Source organism: Cheilinus undulatus, linkage group 8 (genome assembly GCF_018320785.1).
Source record: "Cheilinus undulatus linkage group 8, ASM1832078v1, whole genome shotgun sequence".
In the NCBI taxonomy this organism is placed as follows: Eukaryota; Metazoa; Chordata; class Actinopteri; order Labriformes; family Labridae; genus Cheilinus; species Cheilinus undulatus.
The window spans coordinates 51,073,260-51,093,624 of record NC_054872.1 but is presented as its reverse complement, the minus strand read 5'-3'; the positions used below and the strand labels follow the sequence as shown (position 1 = coordinate 51,093,624).

Genomic DNA, 20,365 nt, shown 5'->3' with positions numbered 1-20,365 from the left:
CCTATTATTCTCATCATTATCTTCCTTGTTATCGTCACTTTTAAACCCATCGTTCTCTACGTCTCTCTCCACCCTCGGTCTTTCTCCCCCTCTCTCTTTCATCCCCCCCTCTCTCTCTTCATCAGCAATGAAAAATGGGGCTTAATTAACTGTGTGCCTGCAGGACTTTGGCTTTCTCTACCAGGGTGTGTGTCTATGTGTGTCGAGGTAAAGTAGGCCAGTCTATAAGGTGGTTAATTAGGATGCAGCAGGCCTCTGTCCGCTGGCTCCCAGGGACCAGATGGAGAGCCGGGTTCACAAACAGAGCAGGGTTTGTCCGACGATACTTTCACTTTCACCTCGGCTTCACTGCAGAACCAAAATACAGGCTGAAGGTTTGTCTGATCACTGCAGCAATCATGGCGTTTCCTTTAAGTCCCCGCCGTCTCTTAGTATTAACTTATTATAACGTGCACCAAATTAGCTCAGTTAATGGGTAGAAAATCTATTTTGGCCTACATTGCAAACGCATATCCAACATTTTATTCTCAAGTTAGAGTTATAGAGAGTCAAGACAACAGCCCAAATCAAACTGATACATCGTTTTTAGTCTAAAATATAGCTGGAAACTATGGGATGTGAATTTTAAGCAACAATAGTAAAGGTTATTCATAGGATTTAGCACAATTTGGTGCTATTTTTGATATATTTTAGGCTTTTTGCCTTTATGTGGATAGGACAGGATAGCGTAGGAAATCAGAGGCAGGAATGACGTGATGGAAAGGAGCCACAGGTCTGACTTGAACTCGTGTCAAACTTAATTTTTGACCTTTTTTTTTTTTACATTTTTTTGCCACTTTTAATCCATTTCTGCTGCTTTTAGCCCATCTTTACCACTTCTTTTAGCCCACTTTCAACCATTTTTGCCACTTTTATCCATCTTTGCCCCTTTTCATCAGTTTGAACCACTTTTATCCAGCGTCTTTGCAATATTTAGCCCATTTAAGCTGCCTTTTGCCATTAAATGCCACTTTCCCCCATTCCCCCACTGTTTTACAGCTTTTTTGCCCATTTTAGTCACTTTTCACCCCTAGATTGTGGCTCTTGCGATGGCATTTTTCAATAATTTGGCTCTTTGGTTGAGCAGGGTTGAGTAATTTTGCTCTAGGCCAGGGGTTTTCAGAGTGTGTGAGAGTGAGCCTCCCCGAAGAGAATATTATTCATTTGGCTGATCCCCACCCCCATAAAGATTCAGATTTAAAAAAAAAAAACGTAACCATATTTTCAAACATTTATGTCTAATTTTGAATATTTTTAGCATTTTTATATCTTTGATATTTTGGTCTGCAAATGTTCTTAAACATTTGTCTTTACCAGGTAATCAGTTATTTGGTTTCAGTAATGAATTTATTGCCAATACTACCTGATTAATCTGCTCTGATAATCCTTAAAGCAGTGTTACTCAACCGAAGAGCCAAACTGTTGAAAAATACCTCTGCAAAAGCCAAAATCTAAGAAAAGTGACAAAAACAGCTTAAAGTAGCAATAAGAATAAGTTAAAGATGGCAAAAATGGTCAAAAAGCAGCAAGAAATGGGTGAAAATGGGGATAAAAAGTGAAAAAAAGATGGGTGAGAAGTGCCAAAAAATGAGTAACAGGTGGCAAAAACAAGGCAAAAAATGAGTTAAAAAAAGGCAGTCAAGAGTTGCAAAAATGGGCAAAAATTAGGAAAAAAGTGGTCTTTAATGACAAAAGGATGCTTAAATGGGCAAAAAGGGCAAAAAAAAACAGTGAAAAGGGGCAAAAATTTGAAAAAAGTGTCAGAAGTGGCAAAAATGAGCAAAAAGTAGGAAAAAGGTGGTATTTAGTAACAGAAGGATGCTTAAATGGATGGAAAGTGTCAAAAATAGTATAAAGGGGCAAAAAAGTTTCCCTTCTTTAAGGTTTTCTGGGGGAATAATATTTAAAATGAAGACGTCATAGAGCCACTAATAAGCACACGTTGAGTGTCACTGCATTAAAGTAACTTTAAGTCTTTTTATTTTGCTCCATGCACAGCAGAAGTTAGCAAAGAAAAATCACTTTTTCTTTTCTGGTTTATGGTTCCACGCCTCCCCTGAAGTTCTGTGGCGCCCCGCAGGGGAGGCCCGCTTCAAACTTTGAAAACCACTGATTTAGACCATCTGGGCCTCTTTGCCTTTATTTTAACTGGAGAACTTATTTTCCGCTCTTATTTAGCCTTCATTTAGCCAGGTAAGTCCCACTGAGATCAAAGATCTCTTTTTCAAGGGAGACCTGACCAAGAATGACAGCAATGCATAGTTTCAACAGCACATGCGCTCAAACTCTCAACAATACACAATAAATATAAACAACTATAATAAAATAATCATCAGTTGAAACAGTGGCATTCAGAGAGTTTGAATTCAAGAGTTTTCACTAAAGATTTAAAAACATTCAGAGTCACCAAGTTCTGCAGTTTAAATTCAGTCTGCAGATTATTCCAACAAAAGGAGCAGAGAACCTAAAAGCCTTCTTTCCCAGTTCAGTTCGGACTTTGGGAACAACAAACTGCACAAAGTCCAACGAACGCAAGTTGTGCAATCCACCCTTCAAGATCAACAAAGAGGAAAGGTAGTCCGGAATGCTGCCGAGAACAGCTTTATAAATGAAGACATACCAATGACCAAGGAGACGTGTACATAAAGAAGTCCAGTTGACTTTAGAATATAAAGTACAATGATGAGTCAGAAATCCACAGTTAGTGATAAATCTCAGAGCTCCAGGATAAACACTATCCAGCAAATGAAGACTCTGAGTAGAAACATTAATGTACAAAACATCACCATAATCAAGAACAGACAAAAAAGTAGACTCAACTAGCCTTTTTCTGAAATAAAAAGAGAAACAGGACTTGTTTCTGTAAAAGAAGCCTAGTAAAACCTTCAGCTTTTTAGCAACATGCTGAATGTGCTCCCTAAAAGGCAAGTTTTCATCTAGTAAGAACCCTAAATATTTAAACGAGGTTGCCAGCCCAATTTCTTGACCGTCTTTAGTAACAGTTTTCTCAGACAGAGATCTTTTAGCTGTTCTTGAAGATGTAAAGAACATGAGTTTAGTTTTATCTGCATTTAGAACAAGTTGCAGCTGGTTGATCTGATCTTGTACTAAATCAAAAGCATGCTGAAGATTTACAAAAGCTTGTGCAGGCGTAGGTGCACAGCAATAGATGACAGTATCATCAGTATAAAAGTGAAAATAAGTGTTTGGAACATTTTGTCCAAGACAATATACAAAGTGAATAAGGTCGGTCTCAACATTGAACCTTGAGGAACCCCCTTGTAGATCTGTAAAAACTCAGATGTGACACCCTCTGATTGAACAGCCTGGGTTCTGCCACTAAGATAGTCTGCAAACCACCCAACGGCATGCTCCGAGAACCCAGAAACTTTAAGATGTTCCAGTAAAATTCTGTGATCCACAGTGTCAAAGGCTTTAGAAAAATCTTTAAAAGAGACGCACAACACTGCTTCTTATCCAAGGCCTCAAGAATATCATTAAAAACTTTCATAGCAGCAGTGGTAGTGCTGAGGTTCTTTCTAAATCCTGACTGAAAGGTAGAAAGAACAGAATTTGTAGCCAGGTATTCTTTCACTTATGATTATTGAAGTAGTTATTTACAGCTAAGATAAGGGTTATTAGCTCCACAATCGTGTACAGTCTTCTTCTTTTGTTACTTAATGGTTACCTAACAGCTTTTAGATGCACTTCTGCCATCATCTGCTAATCACAACCAAAAAAAATTAAGTAAAGAAGCGGCTGTAAATTCTGTAATGAATAAAGCTGTAATTTCAATGGTTAGCAAAATGCATCTGGGAAGTTCTGCAGAAAAAGTTCCTATGTGTTATGTTGTTCTAATGCTTTTATTATGAAAGAGCCAAATCAGGAAGGGGGCTGTTTTGTAGTTTGTTGTTACTGTGAGTTAGAGATGAGGCAGTTTAATCTAAATCTTTAAATCTTACTCAGAATAAAATTACCCAGAAACCTCTGAAACCGTGGCGTACATTGACCTCCATGGAATTATTTATATTAGTTGTTGTGTAACATGTGCTTCAGCCTCACACACATTCAGTTTCTACACACACAGAGCAAACATGCACACATGCTACACAAAGCCAGAGTGCTTTCACATGTCACAGAGACTTAACATGTCGCCCCAGCAACCGGTCCCACAAGAACACCTGCAACCCTGTGATCACCACGGAGACGAGCCGCACGCTGTCAATCACACAGCTCCAACTCTCACTTGTCCACGTTTGTGGTGGCGGTCAAGTGCACAGCCGTAAACGTGGTCGAGGTTAGGTGACTCACCGAGCGAATCGGCTCCTCCTCTGCTGCAGACAGCTGTCAGTGAGCGACCCGATACACACTAACACACACACACACACACACACCCCCACCCCCACACACACACACAAGCAGAGACACACTTTCTTCTAATTCAGGGTTAAAGTGATAGTCTTTTGTAGGGCTGGGCAATTAATCGGAAATTACATTCAATCGCAATTTGGCCTGCTGCAATGTTCAAATCGCAACAAGTGCAACATTTCTTAGACCTGGAATTTGAGTTAAAATACCAGTTTTAAAGGTTTTTTTGCAGCAGAGATGTTATGCATGACATATGCAATCATGATGGCAAGTGCCATTTTTTTATAATAGTCAACAAAAAATCCTTCCTTCCTTAATTTTTGTACTTTTTTCTTATTAATTTGAAAACAACCAAACCCCTTCAATGCAACAATTCATGTCCAATTTGCAATAAGAGGCACAATCATCAGAATTAGACACTTTTATAGAATTGTTCAGCCCTTGTTTAGGAATAAAAGAAAGTTAAGGAATAATTGCATATCGAATCGCAATTGCAATATTGGGGGGAAAAATTACAATTAGATTATTTTCTAGAATCGTTCAGCCCCAAACTGGAAACCAAAGGTAGCAGCACATCTTCCTTGTAACATATCTGAAATTACAAATTTTAAATGTCGTTTTTCACAGACACTGTCACACACTACGTGTCAGAGTTCCATCTTTTTGTTCCTGCTGATACACAGAATTAAATATTTAAATTATCGATTATTTGACCTTTTTTTAAGCGATTCAGAATCTTCTACCTCCACATCAAGATGCATCTGAGAGTCGATTTTTTTCTCCCACCTCTAATAGTTGCACTGTTAGCTGACTTTCATGTTGCTCGCAGTTAGCTTGGTGGAGTAGAGCAGCAGTTTTATTACGACTGGACCACATTTCTTTACACAACTAGAAAGGCACTCAGAGAGTGTAGACCTCCACCATTAGCCCTATCTCCCAATAGAGAAGAAACCTTTAAAAAAATTCCTGGATCCGTCCCCATGTGTCCCCCACCACAGCATTCACTGACTACTCACTCCCTTGGGGGATGGAAACATGGTGAGGCAAAGCATTGGCTTCACTCAGGTGGACTGTCATGGCGGAAGCATTGCCTGTCGGTGCCAACAGATGCACTAACAGTCTCACCCATGGTCTCACAGGATGACTGGAAGTCATGGCAGAGGGTGAATATTCCTCTATTCCCCCCAGCATTGTGAGTATTCTCGCTACAATTCGTTGTCTTTCTCTCTGTTACACTCCGACTCATCTCGTTGACCGGGTGTGTGTCTTTCAAGCTCTATAAACCCCAAAACTTTGAATAGAAACACACCCAAAATGCTGATGGGATTGAAGTCACTCATGTCCGCCATCTCCTGGTGTAAAGTGGTAACAGCGCAGACCTCCGCCATTAGCCCTGTCTCCCAATAGTACAGAATTCTTTAAAAATTCCTGGATCCAGACAGTGATCTGGATCGTCCCAAAATCTAATCAGTTCTTCCTTATTCTGACATTTCCCGAAAATTTCATCAAGATCCATCAACAACTTTTTGAGTTATGTTGCTAACAAACAAACTAACTAACTAACTAACAAACCCTGCCGATCACATAACCTCCTTGGCAGAGATAATAAAGAGCTAGAAAGAGCATTGAAAGCTTTTCATGGTGGAAAAGAAGTTTCCACCCTTCTGACGACCTTCTTCAGCATGAGTTTGCAAAAGTTAAGGGGAGTGAGGGGTGTAGTGTGGGTCTGGTAGAGCAGTTAGTAGGGCTGAACGATTTGCAAAAATAATCTAATTGCATTTTCTTTCTCCCAAATATTGCGATCTAATATGCGATTGTTCTTGGGTTAATCATACGTATTTTTCAAAAATTCAAGCAGCAACTATAAAGGAGGCAGCTGGGGTGGAGAATGTGAAGCTTTATGCTATAAAGGAGGAGGCTGGGGTGGAGGAGGTGAAGCTTTAATCTATAAAGGAGGAGGCTGGGGTGGAGGAGGTGAAGCTTTATGTTATAATGGAGGAGGCTGGGGTGGAGGAGGTGAAGCTTTATGTTATAAAGGAGGAGGCTGGGGTGGAGGAGGTGAAGCTTTATATTATAATGGAGGAGGCTGGGGTGGAGGAGGTGAAGCTTTATGTTATAATGGAGGAGGCTGGGGTGGAGGAGGTGAAGCTTTATGTTATTAAAGAGGCAGCTGGGGTGGAGGAGGTGAGGCTGGCTACCAGCTTATCGCAGCTGGTCTTTTCAAACACAGAAACTTAACCTGACTTTTTGATTCTTCTCATCTTGCTCTTTGCCGTCTATTTGACTTCAAACTTTAAAAAAACTGCACTTTTCCAGAAATACAATGAGAGGAAACACTTTTATGACTTCTGTTAGTATGAGTAGTTTCAGTTGATTGTAATTTTTGTTTCTTTTTTATTCTTTGGGATTTTGTTCCCTCCAAATGCTCGTCTGAAGCCGACAAACAAACCGAAGGTGTGCGAGGTTACGTGGGGGTCGGAGAGCTTCCTGTTTGTTGGTCTCTGATTGTTTCGGTCTTTTATCTCTCTGACATCTCCTCTCACTTTTGTTCTCATCTGATCCTGTTTTCACCGCCGCGTTTGTTCCTCTCAGCGCTCGGCGGCGCAGGTTGTGACAAACCGGTTTGTTTAAAGCACTTTATAAATAAACACAAGTTGCTCTTTAATCACCTTTCATCAGCGACTGTGTGACAACCTGTGGGCGCCATGGCAGTTTAATTTAACCCCCCCCCCCCCCCCCGTCACGTCTTCCACCCCTCCCCTAATTGAAGCTCTTGCGACAGCGGCGGCGGTTTTTCTATTTCTGACACTGGTTCTCTGCCACGGCTCCGCTTCACGCTGAATACATCAACCACCATTCAAGTCAGAGACTCAGAGGGAAAGACAGAAAATAGATCTTCTCATTGTGTCTCCGTCCGCTCAATTCTGTCGCCTCCCGTTCTGATCCCGATACGCCGTGTGTCAGACAAACAAATCCCCTCCCCGAACAAATAAATGAATTTAAATTAAAAGACAGCAGAATCAGAGTTTGGCGTAAACAAAGCACAATTCCCTTTCTCTCTTTTTAGCCTCGTTTTGCATAACAAGCCGTGACACGCTCGGCATTCAGATTCAAATGAGTAAGTGGCGGCTTAAGATGGACTTAGCTGCACTTCACTGGGACTATTTATCCGCCTGTCATTCTCTACACTTCCTCTTTGAGTAGTAGACAACAAAGGGTTAGGGTTTTTTAACTGTCATTGGATTATGGAACTTTATTGATCCCTGCCAGGAAAGGAGGCCGTCATCAGAGCCAAACTGATTTATGGGATAAGCAGAGAACAAACAGATCAGAAACAATGAGCTCAAAGCTCTGCCAACACTCATCATTATCTAAACACACTGACACAACTGTACAACATCCACTTTGGTTAAAAATAAAGGGACATTCTGTCTTCTTTTCTAGCGCCGTGACAAACGTAGAGCGAAGTGACAGCGGTTCAGCGGGGACCTGGATGTATATGAGAGAGACGGAGGAGATGACGGAGGAGAGGGAATCTAAAGGAACAGACGAGGAGATGAGAGAGCGAGCCATGTCTCTCCTCCGAACATCAACTCTCTCTCTCTCCGCTTGTTTCTCTCTGAAGCTCCTGCTGGGACTTCCTGCTTCACAGCGCTGTAGGACTCCATCTGAAGAGACTTGGTCAGAATCGTTGCTTGTTTCCCGTTCTCATGCAACATTTTGGAGTATTTACACAGAAGAAATGGGTGATAATTCTTAGCATTTGCCATGCAGCACTTCCCCTCAGTGCTGCAGACACAGACACTGACCTTGGTGATGTCCGTCTGATTTACTGAGGAGAGATCAGGCCTGAATGCACCACGCTGTTAAGTTTAGGAAAGCTTCTGTCCACAAATCTGTGGAGACAGAGCAAATTAGCACTCCATTCTGCTGCTCCTTCCTCATCCATCTGTTCCACTCTAGTAGCCGTGATGTGGCCTTTATGACAGCTCACTCTTCTTCCTCAAAACTTACCAAAAACATGTCTCCTGTCACCAGATTGTCAGTAGCGTGCAAATATTCTCTGCTTCCATGCATTAGGTGCTAACAGGATTTACCTGCAAATTTCACCTACCCCATGTCAGGGTGCATGTTGCAGTTTGTTCGAGTGCACGTCAGAGCACAGCCCTGAGCAGCTGGAGAAGAGAGACCACAAGATCATGTGAGAACTACGGGTTCATGGGGAAATGCAGCGCTAGTGACTTATGTGGTATTCTGCTTTGTGTCTGTTGTTCCTAAACTCCTCCACTTTCTAAAACTATCTCTGACAGTTGACTGGAATATCCATCAGGGGTGAAATTTAGGATCAGAGATGTTTGCACATGGAGACTGCATGGCTAGATGATGATTTTATACACCTGTGAAAATGTCTGATAATATTCAGTAATTAACAAGTGTGGCCCAATACTTTCGTCCATGTAGTGCAGTGATACTCAATTTGTGTCTCTTTTATGATGTTTTGTGGCTCCTTAATGTCGTAATTAGAACTAGGGGCGTTTCATCGTGATACGATACAATATCGATTCTCAGAACAATGATTCGATATTTACCGATATCACAAAGTCTGCCAAGATTCGATTTCGATTTGATTCGATTTAGAGGCCTGCGATCGATATCTGACGATGTGAACCCATTTACCACAATCTGTTACTTTTTACATAAAGGAAAAAAAAACAATATTGAAACTCCCTTGGCTGCTAGCCATTACCTGCTATCCACACCTAGCGGTGTTGTGACTAGTGGATGGGTGGAAACTGTCATAACCAAGCACGTGGGGGGACTTTCAAAATAAAAGTGTAAGGTAAAAACGGTACTTAATATTGATGTTTCTACTTTCAATCGATTTGACTGAATCATTGCTTAAACAATCGATATTGATCCAGATTGATGAATCGTTGCACCCCTAATCAGAACTAGGTCAAAATTGCAATTTCAGCTGAAATTGTGTGGGGATGCTGAGAGCTGAAATGTGGAAGAACTGCTGAAAGTAGCCAAAGCACAAAAATAGCTGAAAAAAGCATTAAAAAAAAAGCATAAAATAGCATAAAATGTCATAGAAGTGGCTGAATTCATTCATTCATTCAATAGCTCAAAAAACAATAAAATAGCAATGAAAGTGAAGAAATGAAAGTAGCTTAAAAATAGCCGAAAATAGCATAAAAATAGCTGATTTTGGCCTTAAAGTAGCTGAAAAATTGCATTCAATGGCTGAAAAAACACAGAAATAGCTGAAAATAGCTATATTTTTAAAATTGTAAAAGTTAGAATAGCATGAAAATAGCTATATTTTTAAAATTGTAAAAGATAGAATAGCATGAAAATAGCTATATTTTTAAAATTATTAAAGTTAGAAATGAGTCACAGCAGTCGAATGACGAAGAAACTGAATTTTTTAAAGTTGAAACGGTGTCGATACGACAAAGTATGAAGGAGGAGATAGACGGTGCAGAAGAAAAATAATAAACAAAATGGCCAACGCGAATACCAATAGTGTGGATGCTCTGCATCCACACTACATACTATTCCCCCTGAAAACCTTTAAAAAGGAAAAGATTACCTCAGAAATGATCTATTAATCAGTTTGCACACACGGATGCATGGATGGACGGATGCATGGATGGATGCATGGATGGATGGATGGATGGATGTCTTGCCATATTGCAGATGGACTGAACATGCAGAGCTCTGATTAGCTGAGAGAACTGTTGCTGGCTAAACGATGCTGCAGCCTCAGAGGAACTGTGTGGGCTGGTTTCACTCTTTTAAAGCATCAGTTAGAATGAGAAATGTTTTCACCAGCTGCTAAACCACAGATAGAATAGTGATGATTGATTTTATAGAAGCAGCCTGAACTCCAAATCAAGGACATTTTATCACATTTCCTTCCCTTTTCATCAGGCTGGCGGCCTTCTTTTGTTTGTATTCAGTTAGCAGTTTAAATAAAGTTCTGTGATAGGCAGCACACCAACCTGAGGAGAAAAAAGAGGAGTTTAGGATCAAGGCAGCCAGGAAAGTTTGCCTTTAAATGCTACTCCAACATTTAAACTGTGGTTTGGTACTTTGGGAGTACAAATTCAATCCAACCGACAGCAAGGTATTACTCCAAAACACAAGGGATTGTGGGTAGAAGCGGTAACTCATGGGTGAAAAACTGAGCAGAAGAAAAATGCTCATATTCACAAGTTTCTTCATGCATTCCTAACTGCTTCCACAGAGGCTAAACTCGGCCGAAGATTTGTTCCAGAATCACTTCGGCATATGAAAAATACACAAGGCAGAAACTGACGTTGAGCAGAAATAAAGACAGGAAGTTAGTTAACATCATTTCACACTCATTCCACGTCAGGCCGAGACGTGAGAGGAGGTTCACGCCACGCTTCAAAGGACAAACACGTCCATCCACACGTGGAAAAGTCTGCTCAGTATTCAGGTTTCCAGCCCCAGCGTCATCCTCCGTCCGTATTCCTTGCTCCGGGCCGGCAGCAGCCTGGAGGTGGACATTCCTCTGCATTTATGTATGCATGCATGCATGTGCTCAGTGAGTTCTAAGCTAAGTTCAGCGGCTCACATTGGGAATCAGCCTACCGTTCAGGATCAGAGCCACATTTCTGCTGCTCAGGAGGCCGAGTGGAAAGATACGAGTGAATGCTGTGATGTATAGAAGAAGTTTAGACTGACTATGACCAGTCTGCTCTTTCACTGTCGTTATATCTACTGCTGTGTATTTAAATACAATCCATGTCATTGCATTTTACCAGGGAAAACAATCTGTTGAAAAACAACAGAGTCCACACCTTCATGGCAGAGTGAGGGGTGGTAAATGTGCTGAAGCACTGGGATTGCACGTCTCCTGGACCAAAACAAAGATCCAGACATTTGGAGACGCCTTGCATGCTGCCATAGAATCTGTGTCTGTGAATATTGAGCGGCCAGTTGCAGAGCAGTGGTAGGCAGTGGAATCCAACGATCCACTGACGATGAGGCTGAGATCAAGCACAGACGTGGACTCGTGCATGGGGTGATGGCTTCGCTGAGCGAGACAGTGGGGTGTTCCAGGGATCTGAGCATGCACAGTCTTTCGGTCCTTGTTCATCCTGGTCTTACTTTGCTCTTGTGAGGCCTGGATGCTGAGGCAATGGCTGTACTCCACTTGGGTATCATTGTTGGACCGTGGGTCTAATGCTGATATGCACAGGTGAGCAAGGATGGGAAGGGTCACCTGCTAGATACAGAGCAGGCAGCTTATTTTAACAAGCACCTGGTGCATGGAGGGGTCAGGATACCTGGAGAGATGGGGCATGGCCTGCTGCAGGTCTGCTTTTTGTTTGTCCTCTATTACCACTGTCACATGGGAAGTGACAATCGTTTTAACTAATTATTGCACTCTATGAGTCTAGTTCCCTCCTTTAAGGTCAAAAACAGTTGCTAGAAAAAGTATGTGAACCCTTTGGGATTTCTTGGATTTCTGCATAAATTGGTCATAAAATGTGTTCTGATCTTCATCGATGTCACAATAGACAAACACAGTCTGCTTAAACTAATACTGCTCAAAAAAATGATATGTTTTCATGTTTTTATTGAACAAAACATGTAAACATTGACAGTGCAGGGTGGAAAAAGTATGTGAACCACTAGGCTAATGACTGGTTGACCCTCCTTTGGCAGCAATAACATCAACCAAACGTTCCCTGTAGTTGCAGATCAGACCTGCACAACGGTCAGGAGGAATTTTGGACCATTCCTCTTTACAGAACTGTTTCAGTTCAGCAATATTCTTGGGATGTCTGGTGTGAATCGCTCTCTTGAGGTCATGCCACAGCATCTCATTCAGGTTGAGGTCAGGACTCTGACTGGACCACTCCAGAAGGCGTATTTTCTTCTGTTGAAGCCATTCTGTTGTTTATTTACTTCTATGCTTTCAGTCGTTGTCCTGTTGCATCACCCATCCTCTGTTGAGCTTCAGTTGGCGGGCAGATGGTCCTAAGTTTTCCTGCAAAATGTCTTGATAAACTTGAGAATTCATTTTTCCATCAATGACAGCAATCCGTCCAGGCCCTGAGGCAGGAAAGCAGCCCCAAACCATGATGGCCCCTCTACCATATTTCACAGTTGGGATGAAGTTTTGATGTTGGTGTGCTGTTCCTTTTTTTTCCCACACATAGCGTTGTGTGTTCCTTCCAAACATCTCAATTTTGGTTTCATCTGTCCACAGAATATTCTGCCAGTAGTGCTGTGGAACATCCAGGTGCTCTTTTGCAAACTTCAAATGTGCAGCAATGTTTTTTTGGACAGCAGTGGCTTCTTCCGTGGTGTCCTCCCATGAAATCCATTCTTGTTTAATGTTTTACTTATTGTAGATTTGTCAACACAAATGTTAGCATGTGCCAGAGATTTCTCTAAGTCTTTAGCTGACACTCTAGGATTCTTCTTCACCTCATTGAGCATTCTGCACTGTGCTCTTGCAGTCATCTTTGCAGGACGACCACGCCTAGGGAGAGGAGCAACAGTGCTGAACCTTCCCCATTTGTAGACAGTCTGTCTTACCGTGGACACATGAACATCAAGGCTTTTAGAGATACTTTTGTAACCCTTTGCAGCTTCATGCAAGTCAACAATTCTTGATCGTAGGTCTTCTGAGAGCTCTTTTGGCAATGCTTCTTGAGAACAGCAAACTCAAAACTGGTGTGTTTTTTATAGGGCGGGGCAGCTTTAACCAACACATCCAATCTCATCACATTGATTGGACTCCAGGTTGGCTGACTCCTGGCTCCAATTAGCTCTTGGAGAAGTCATTAGCCGAGGGGTTCACATACTTTTTACACCCTGCACTGTGAATGTTTACATAGTTTGTTCAATAAAAACATGAAAACATATCATTTTTTGTGCAGTATTAGTTAAAGCAGACTTTGTTTGTCTATTGTTGTGACTTAGATGAAGATCAAAACACAGTTGATGACCAATTTATGCAGAAATCCAAGAAATCCCAAAGGGTTCACATACTTTTTCTAGCAACTGTAGGTACATGCTGAACCCTCATAGAAGGATACCAGAAAAGTAGGGTGGAACAGATCAAACCTTAGACCTTAGAAATTCAAATAAAAGCGTACCATACCAAACCAAAGTGAACTAATGTGCTGGTTGAAGGCAGCTTCAGTGAGGGACAGATTTTAACATGTTTAAAACCAAATCAAAGCAGAGGTAGAGGTTTCCTGGTCTTGATTCCTGGTCTCTCCAGTGACTGTCACGTTCTTAGTGAACCCTGTGAAGCTCTGTCAGCAGACCGCTGCTGCCGCTCTTCTTGGACCACATGAGGATAAATAAATGTCATTATTCTGGTGTCAGTGACCTTTCACCAGCCTGGAGGAGTTAAAGAGACATTTCCTCCTGCTGACAGCCCTCCTTCCCCTCTCTCCTTGATTTGAGACGGCGAGTTTTATGCCGTTTTTTCCAGAGCGGACACGTGCGCTGACCAGCGGCGCTGTGCCTGGATGTGTTGATGTTTATCATGATAATGGGACAGATTTCATTTCACTTTCATTCGCGGCCCACAGCGCAGCATATGTAAAACAACAGACAGAAATAGATGTGGTTATTCTGGATTTTATGAGCCCGAGACCGGCGACGCAGAAGGAGGCAGAGGGGCGCTGAGCTGGAAGACTTCTGCTCTCCTTCGTCACCTTGTCCTGCTCCTCGTCTTTCCTTTGTTCTCTTGGCTTTCTCTCCTCCTCAGCTAACACTTTACAACACTGATCATCAACTGGTGGCCCAAGGGCCGAATCAGGCCCCCCAAAGCTTATTGTCCAGCCCCCAGAAGATCATTGAATTCAGAAAAGGAGGAAAAGAAGATGTTTTGGTTTGAGGAGTTTCTTTTGGCTTCAAATGTCTGCAGCTGTTAAATCCATCCAAAAACAATTATTATTTAAATAGTTTTAGAATGATCTTATTTTGAACTGTCTTTATAGAAAATCATTCATGATTAGTAAATATATTTTTAATAATGGGTTAAGCCTGGCAGAAATGTTGCAAAAATGGCCTGAGTAAGTGATGAAACGGGGTTAGAAAAAACAGTAAGAAAAAATATTTTAAAGAGGCAAAAAGGTATCAAAAATGAGTTAAAAGTGGCAAAAATATTGCAAAAATAGCCTGGCAAAGTTGCAAAAATGGGTTAAAGAGTGTCAAAAATGATTTAATATTAGTGCTTAATCACAGTTGAGGAGGGCCCATTATTGGGGATTTTCAGGGGCCGGACATTTCTGTGGGCCGGTCTGTCTCCTTGTGTTCTGCTGCATTATAGATAACAGGGATAGATCTCACTGTAATACCTAAAACTATCCTGCGTTTTGAAAAGAGACAAAAATACTGATACAGTAATATTTTAATAAGACCAAAATATTGATTTAATTTGTGTTTATTTGAAAGTCCAGCCCCCGGAGTCTCTGTGGAGACTAAATCTGGCCCTTGTGCAGATGTGGTTGATGACCCCTGCTTTACAATAAGGTACACATACATTGGCTGGGTTATAACCGACTAAGTCTCTTGTTCTTTACCCAATAGCTGTACTAAATATAATGGAGGTTACTCATTTCTTCCCCAGTAACTCTGCCAGTTCCAGTGTACCATATTATAAAGTGTTACCCCTCTTTCTTAGTCTTCCTCTTCCTCCCTCTCAGCTTGTTGACAGACCTTCAGAGACGATACAAAAAAAGACAGAAGCAGACACTGTCGCGTTTTCACCTCCTCCCCCCGTCTCCTCCTCATCCCTTTCTCTTCGTCTCTCACGTCTCTGAAGTGAAGTTTCCTCTCTTGTTCAGGCTGTTGTCTCCTCCGCTGCAGTGAAACAACACAAGAGCCAAAACAACAGCGAGCGGCGAGGCACCTTCAAACCAAACAAATCCCCTCTCAGAACCAGATGACATGAAAAAAAGTCAAAGACAGGAGGAGAAGAAGCATAGATGCAGACAAACGTGTGTATTTTTGAGTCAGTATGTGGAAGTTCCTGCTGTGTGGATGTTTCTGAGTGATCTTCTGAAAGTTTGGTTGTTTTATTTTGGAGGAGCCTCTCACCTTCCTCTCTTCCTCTCTGTCACTTCTTCACTCTTGTCTTGTGTAGAACCTCTGCGAGGATGAAAGACGAGAAAGCAATGATGGGTTTTGTTTGCAAAGATGTCGGCTCTTCCCCTTTGGCTGAGAGCGGCTCAGCTTTCATGCCACAGTCTGAATAAGTGGAGCTAGCTTAGCTAACAAGCTGCTCGGCTACAAACGACAATACCAACCTGTTACTGCACCAAAAAAAAAGCTAATTCCACTTCAATTTACCTTCAAAATTTGGTGTAATTGTCCTTTTTCTGCAGTATAAAACAGCACAATGTGTCTCTCTCTTGTCTCCCTCTAGGTGATGAGTGGTACCTGTGCAGGCTGACTCTGAGCATGCCCAGTCAGGCCGACCTGCAGTGGGTAATGTTTCCCTCTCCTTACCTGGCCGCTGTGGGTCCTGACGCCTCACCTGGATCTGTGGTGTACCGACTGTCAGCAAAGCAGCGAGACGGGACTCTGGGACAAGTCCAGTACTTTTTACTGGATGGTAAGTCTGCTTTTCTTTTGTATACTCTTGCTTCTCTTCAGTCTCTATTTCCTTTTACTTACCTGGGGTTGGACTGTAATGGCAGAAGGCTGAGACATCTCCTTTTGGGAGTTCCTGAAGAATTCCATTCCATTCTCTGGGTTTATCAGGGTCCATTCTCTGGGTTTATCAGGGTCCATTCTCTGGGTTTATCAGGGTCCATTCTCTGGGTTTATCAGGGTCCATTCTCTGGGTTTATCAGGGGCCATTCTCTGGGTTTATCAGGGGCCATTCTCTGGGTTCATCAGGGTCCATTCTCTGGGTTTATCAAGGGCCATTCTCTGGGTTTATCAGGGGCCATTTTCTGGGTTTATCAGGGGACATTCTCTGGGTCTATCAGGGTCCATTCTCTGGGTTTAACAGGGTCCATTCTCTGGGTTTATCAGGGTCCATTCTCTGGGTTTATCAGGGGCCATTCTCTGGGTTCATCAGGGTCCATTCTCTGGGTTTATCAGGGGCCATTCTCTGGGTCTATCGGGGTCCATTCTCTGGGTTTATCAGGGGACATTCTCTGGGTTTATCAGGGGCCATTTTCTGGGTTTATCAGGGGACATTCTCTGGGTTTATCAGGGGACATTCTCTGGGTCTATCAGGGTCCATTCTCTGGGTTTATCAGGGGACATTCTCTGGGTTTATCAGGGTCCATTTTCTGGGTTTATCAGGGGACATTCTCTGGGTCTATCAGGGTCCATTCTCTGGGTTTATCAGGGGACATTCTCTGGGTTTATCAGGGGCCATTTTCTGGGTTTATCAGGGGACATTCTCTGGGTTTATCAGGGGACATTCTCTGGGTTTATCAGGGTCATTCTCTGGGTTTATCAGGGGTCATTCTCTGGGCTTGGCAACGCCCCATTATGAAGTTTAGCTAAGTTTTGCAGGAAAGTGAAATATGATCTGTCATTTGTCTGGCATCGACACAGAGAGTTTGATTCTGAAATTAAACTGGATTTTGTCATTTGGTTTCTGCAAAATTTCCTGCCTTGCCTGACCTTCTTATTAAATTGATCTGCAGTGAGCGTTTGTGTCAGTATAAGGTTAAACAAACGTTCTCTCCTCTCCAGGTTTAATGTGAGTAATAACAGCAACATGCAGTGAGTATTCTCACTCTGCACAGCGTCTCTGACGTTCTGTGTGGGAGCTCAGCCTGTGAGCTGTCTGACTTTATCCCTGCACTGCAGCGATTCATATCTCAACAGCTGTAAAGGCGTGTTTTAACTGATGACCTGCTTGTTTTAAGTCCATGATGGTTCAAAGAAGTGGGCTGTTATGTGAGGTCAGAGGAGCAGCTGTTGCCATCATCACTCTTTAACTAACTTAGATTAACAATAAGTGTGTTACTTCCTGATCATTATTTCCTTCATCTTGATATCAGTCTGGTAAATCTGATTGGACATGTTAAATATTAAGATTTCAAGAAGGAGCAGCTCTGATCATGTAGCCTCAAAATCAGCCTCAGCGCTGAGTCCTGTCTTCTTCACATCTGGTGCATTTTTATCATTTGCACACTCTGATACACACAGTACGGTGGGAAGTGTTTCTTCTTCTGGTGGCTGGTTTTGAGTTCAGGGGGATAAGCAGTAGTGGTGTGATGATGTAAAGACCCCTCAGTCATAGAAACAAGCTTCTGCAGCATCCATACTCTCCTCTTTTTAGATTTTTTTGCAGCGTATGTGAGGAGTGTTACCTACAGCAGCCAGCCCTCCTCCTTATTCTGGTCTCTTTTTTTAAATTCCTAAAAGCTGTCACGGGTTTCTCCTGCTCTTATCTCCTGCCTGTATCTGTAATTAGGTCCGCTGCCTCTCCGCCAGGCACTCTGTGACAAACCTGTTTTGTTCAAAGGAGCGATTTATAAATAAAATTTGACTTGTTGAATTTCAATTACCGTCAAGTGAGAGAGGGAGAGAAAAACGCACATAAACGGCATGGAGCCTCGCTGTTAATCGCTCCCTGGGGCAAAGAAAGCTCCCAGATTCGGGAATAATAGAAAAGTCTCTGGAGAGGCAGCGGGTGGGAGGGTGGGCGGATGGGCGCCGGTGGCTGTGGTTTTTTTTTATTTTTTATTATTTTACAGGCGAAGAGGAGAAGGAGGAGGAGGAGGAGAGATATTTTAAGAGCTAATTTCTAATGCTTTAATATTAAAAGCTTCTCACTTCCCTTTGGCGTAATGTGACTACATGTGTACTGAGGAATAATCCAATAATTTACATTTAAAATGTTTTTAATATCATGCCAGTATGGAAATATATTCAAGAAGTGTGTGTGAAGCCAATTAGTAGCATTAATGTGATTTTACCCACTTTAAGCCACTTAAATTACAGTTTGAGGGACAGTGGAGGAGCCGGGCCTCTTTAGAAAGTTTGGAGAACCATCAGGGCTGAAATCAGAGAGCTGAAGATTCAGATCTCTGCACCATCACAGAGATCAACAGTGAAAACACCATCCAGTCTCACCTAAAGGATTTTATTATCAGCCATAATGCCCCAACTATCCAAGGAATGATGTGAGAGCCAGAACAGCTTTAGAGAACGGGACCTAACCAGTTGGGATTTATTGGTAAAATCAGTGCATGTGTGTTGGATCAGTAGCATTGGTGCTAGCATCCTGGCTAACAGTAACCTCATTTAGAGCTGAAAAGCATGGCAGGCTATTTTTGGGTTGAAACTGGTGTTGAAATTATTAATTTCATGCTATTTTTAACTAAGTTAACCAATTTTTCTACCCATTTTTTCGCTTTTTTGACAACTTAGACTAGTTTGCTAATTTTTTTCAAGCATTTTTGCAACTTTTTGGCACATTTAACCCATTTTTGCTGCCTTTTTACCACTTTTCGCCCAATTTCAAAACCTGGTTTGGCCTTTTTTTTTTTTGCATTTTTTCCATTACTTTTAACCCTTTTTACCACCTTTTAGCAACTTTAACCCTTTTTTTGCCACTTTTCTGCCACTAGTTAACTATTTTTTTCCACCTTTTTGCCAGTTTTTGCCCACTTTTGCCTGTGTCTGACCACTTTTGTGCCCAATTTTGCTTTTTCGGTCACTTTTTAACCACCTTTTAACGTCATTTAATTTTTTAAGGCACTTGTAATACATTGTTGCCATTATTTTGGATTTTTAAAGAAGTTTTTGTCACTTTTAACCCATTTTTGCCATCTCCATGATCCTCCAGTTGTCTTGGCCCCAGAAAGCTGTTCCCTTTATCTCTCCTTATTTGCCATCTTGACTGTAACATTATTTTAAAAATCTATTTTGTATTAATTTAAATATGGAGTGCATTGGGATTTTGGCTTAACCTTAGGTGTGCCTTGGTCAAAAAAAGTTTGAAAACCACTGCCCTAGCGTGTCAGGGCAACGTTGCCCATTGGTGGAATCTCCCTTTAGTCTTCAAAATAAAGTGCTTTGTATCATTAAGAGCATATGGAATTGAAATAGATTTAAGCGTAAGGAATTTTGACAAACTGTACGTGAGTTCTAGAATAAATCCATGGCGGCTTTTAAATTGCGCTTCATGCAAAGCTAAGTGTCATGACTTCAGTGCTGTCTAAACTACTAATATCCTCTATCAGAAATAAATCAAACACATTTGCTCACACCCAGCTGATTCTCTGAGGCTAGTGTCTGAAACATGAAATAAAAGTCCTAATTTTGCAGCTGAGACAATGAAGCTGACCTCTGATTGATAATGAAAGCACATCAGTGAGACTCACATGAACCCCAGTCACAAATAGATGAGGAGGAGGAGGAGATGAGTGACAGGATGGATGCAGCTGCTGCTGGTTTTAAAGCCTCTGGTCAACAGCTGAGGATTGCACTCCTCCTTCATTTCTCTTTTTATTATTCTCTCACCCATACATCCTAACCTTAAATCACTGTCTCTCTCTCCTTGACTCTATTTTCCTCCTCATCATTAAACTATTTCCTCCTTTCCCTCAGGTTTTGTGCCTTTTTAATCCACTCTTTTATCATCTCTAAACATATTTCCTACTGTGTTTTCTTGGCTATAACAATAATACTGGTGTTATTTATGACTGTTAATTGAGTTCTGCCCTCTTTAATAGGGAAACTACTTGAACAGTCTTGGATGAACTAAATATATATATAGGGGAGCTTGTTTGAAAGCATACATGAACAAAAGCACCACAGCATCATCCCATAAATATCTCAGTAAGGTGAAGCTAAGTAAGCACACTGTGAGGAGAGGGTTTTTATCTAAGCTCTTCTTTTATTTGCCTTCTGAATGCACAAGTTAGAAAACTTAACATCCTGCTGAAAGTGCCAGAAAGGTGTTTGTTTTTGTTGCCAA

General features: G+C 41.7%; 1 protein-coding gene across 4 annotated transcripts in view; it reads left to right on the top strand.

Annotated features, from left to right (window-relative positions):
* Window positions 1-20,365, top strand: part of si:dkey-22o22.2 (neural-cadherin) — a 220,855-nt gene that overhangs the window by 79,534 nt on the left and 120,956 nt on the right. For 3 of the 4 annotated variants that reach the window (XM_041793004.1, XM_041793006.1, XM_041793005.1), the window contains one exon: window positions 15,839-16,027. In XM_041793004.1, the coding sequence (XP_041648938.1) occupies window positions 15,839-16,027 (189 nt within the window). Of the gene's footprint in view, window positions 1-8,507; window positions 8,609-15,838; window positions 16,028-20,365 lie in introns of those variants that run through there. The other variant, XM_041793007.1, reaches the window with a different exon arrangement.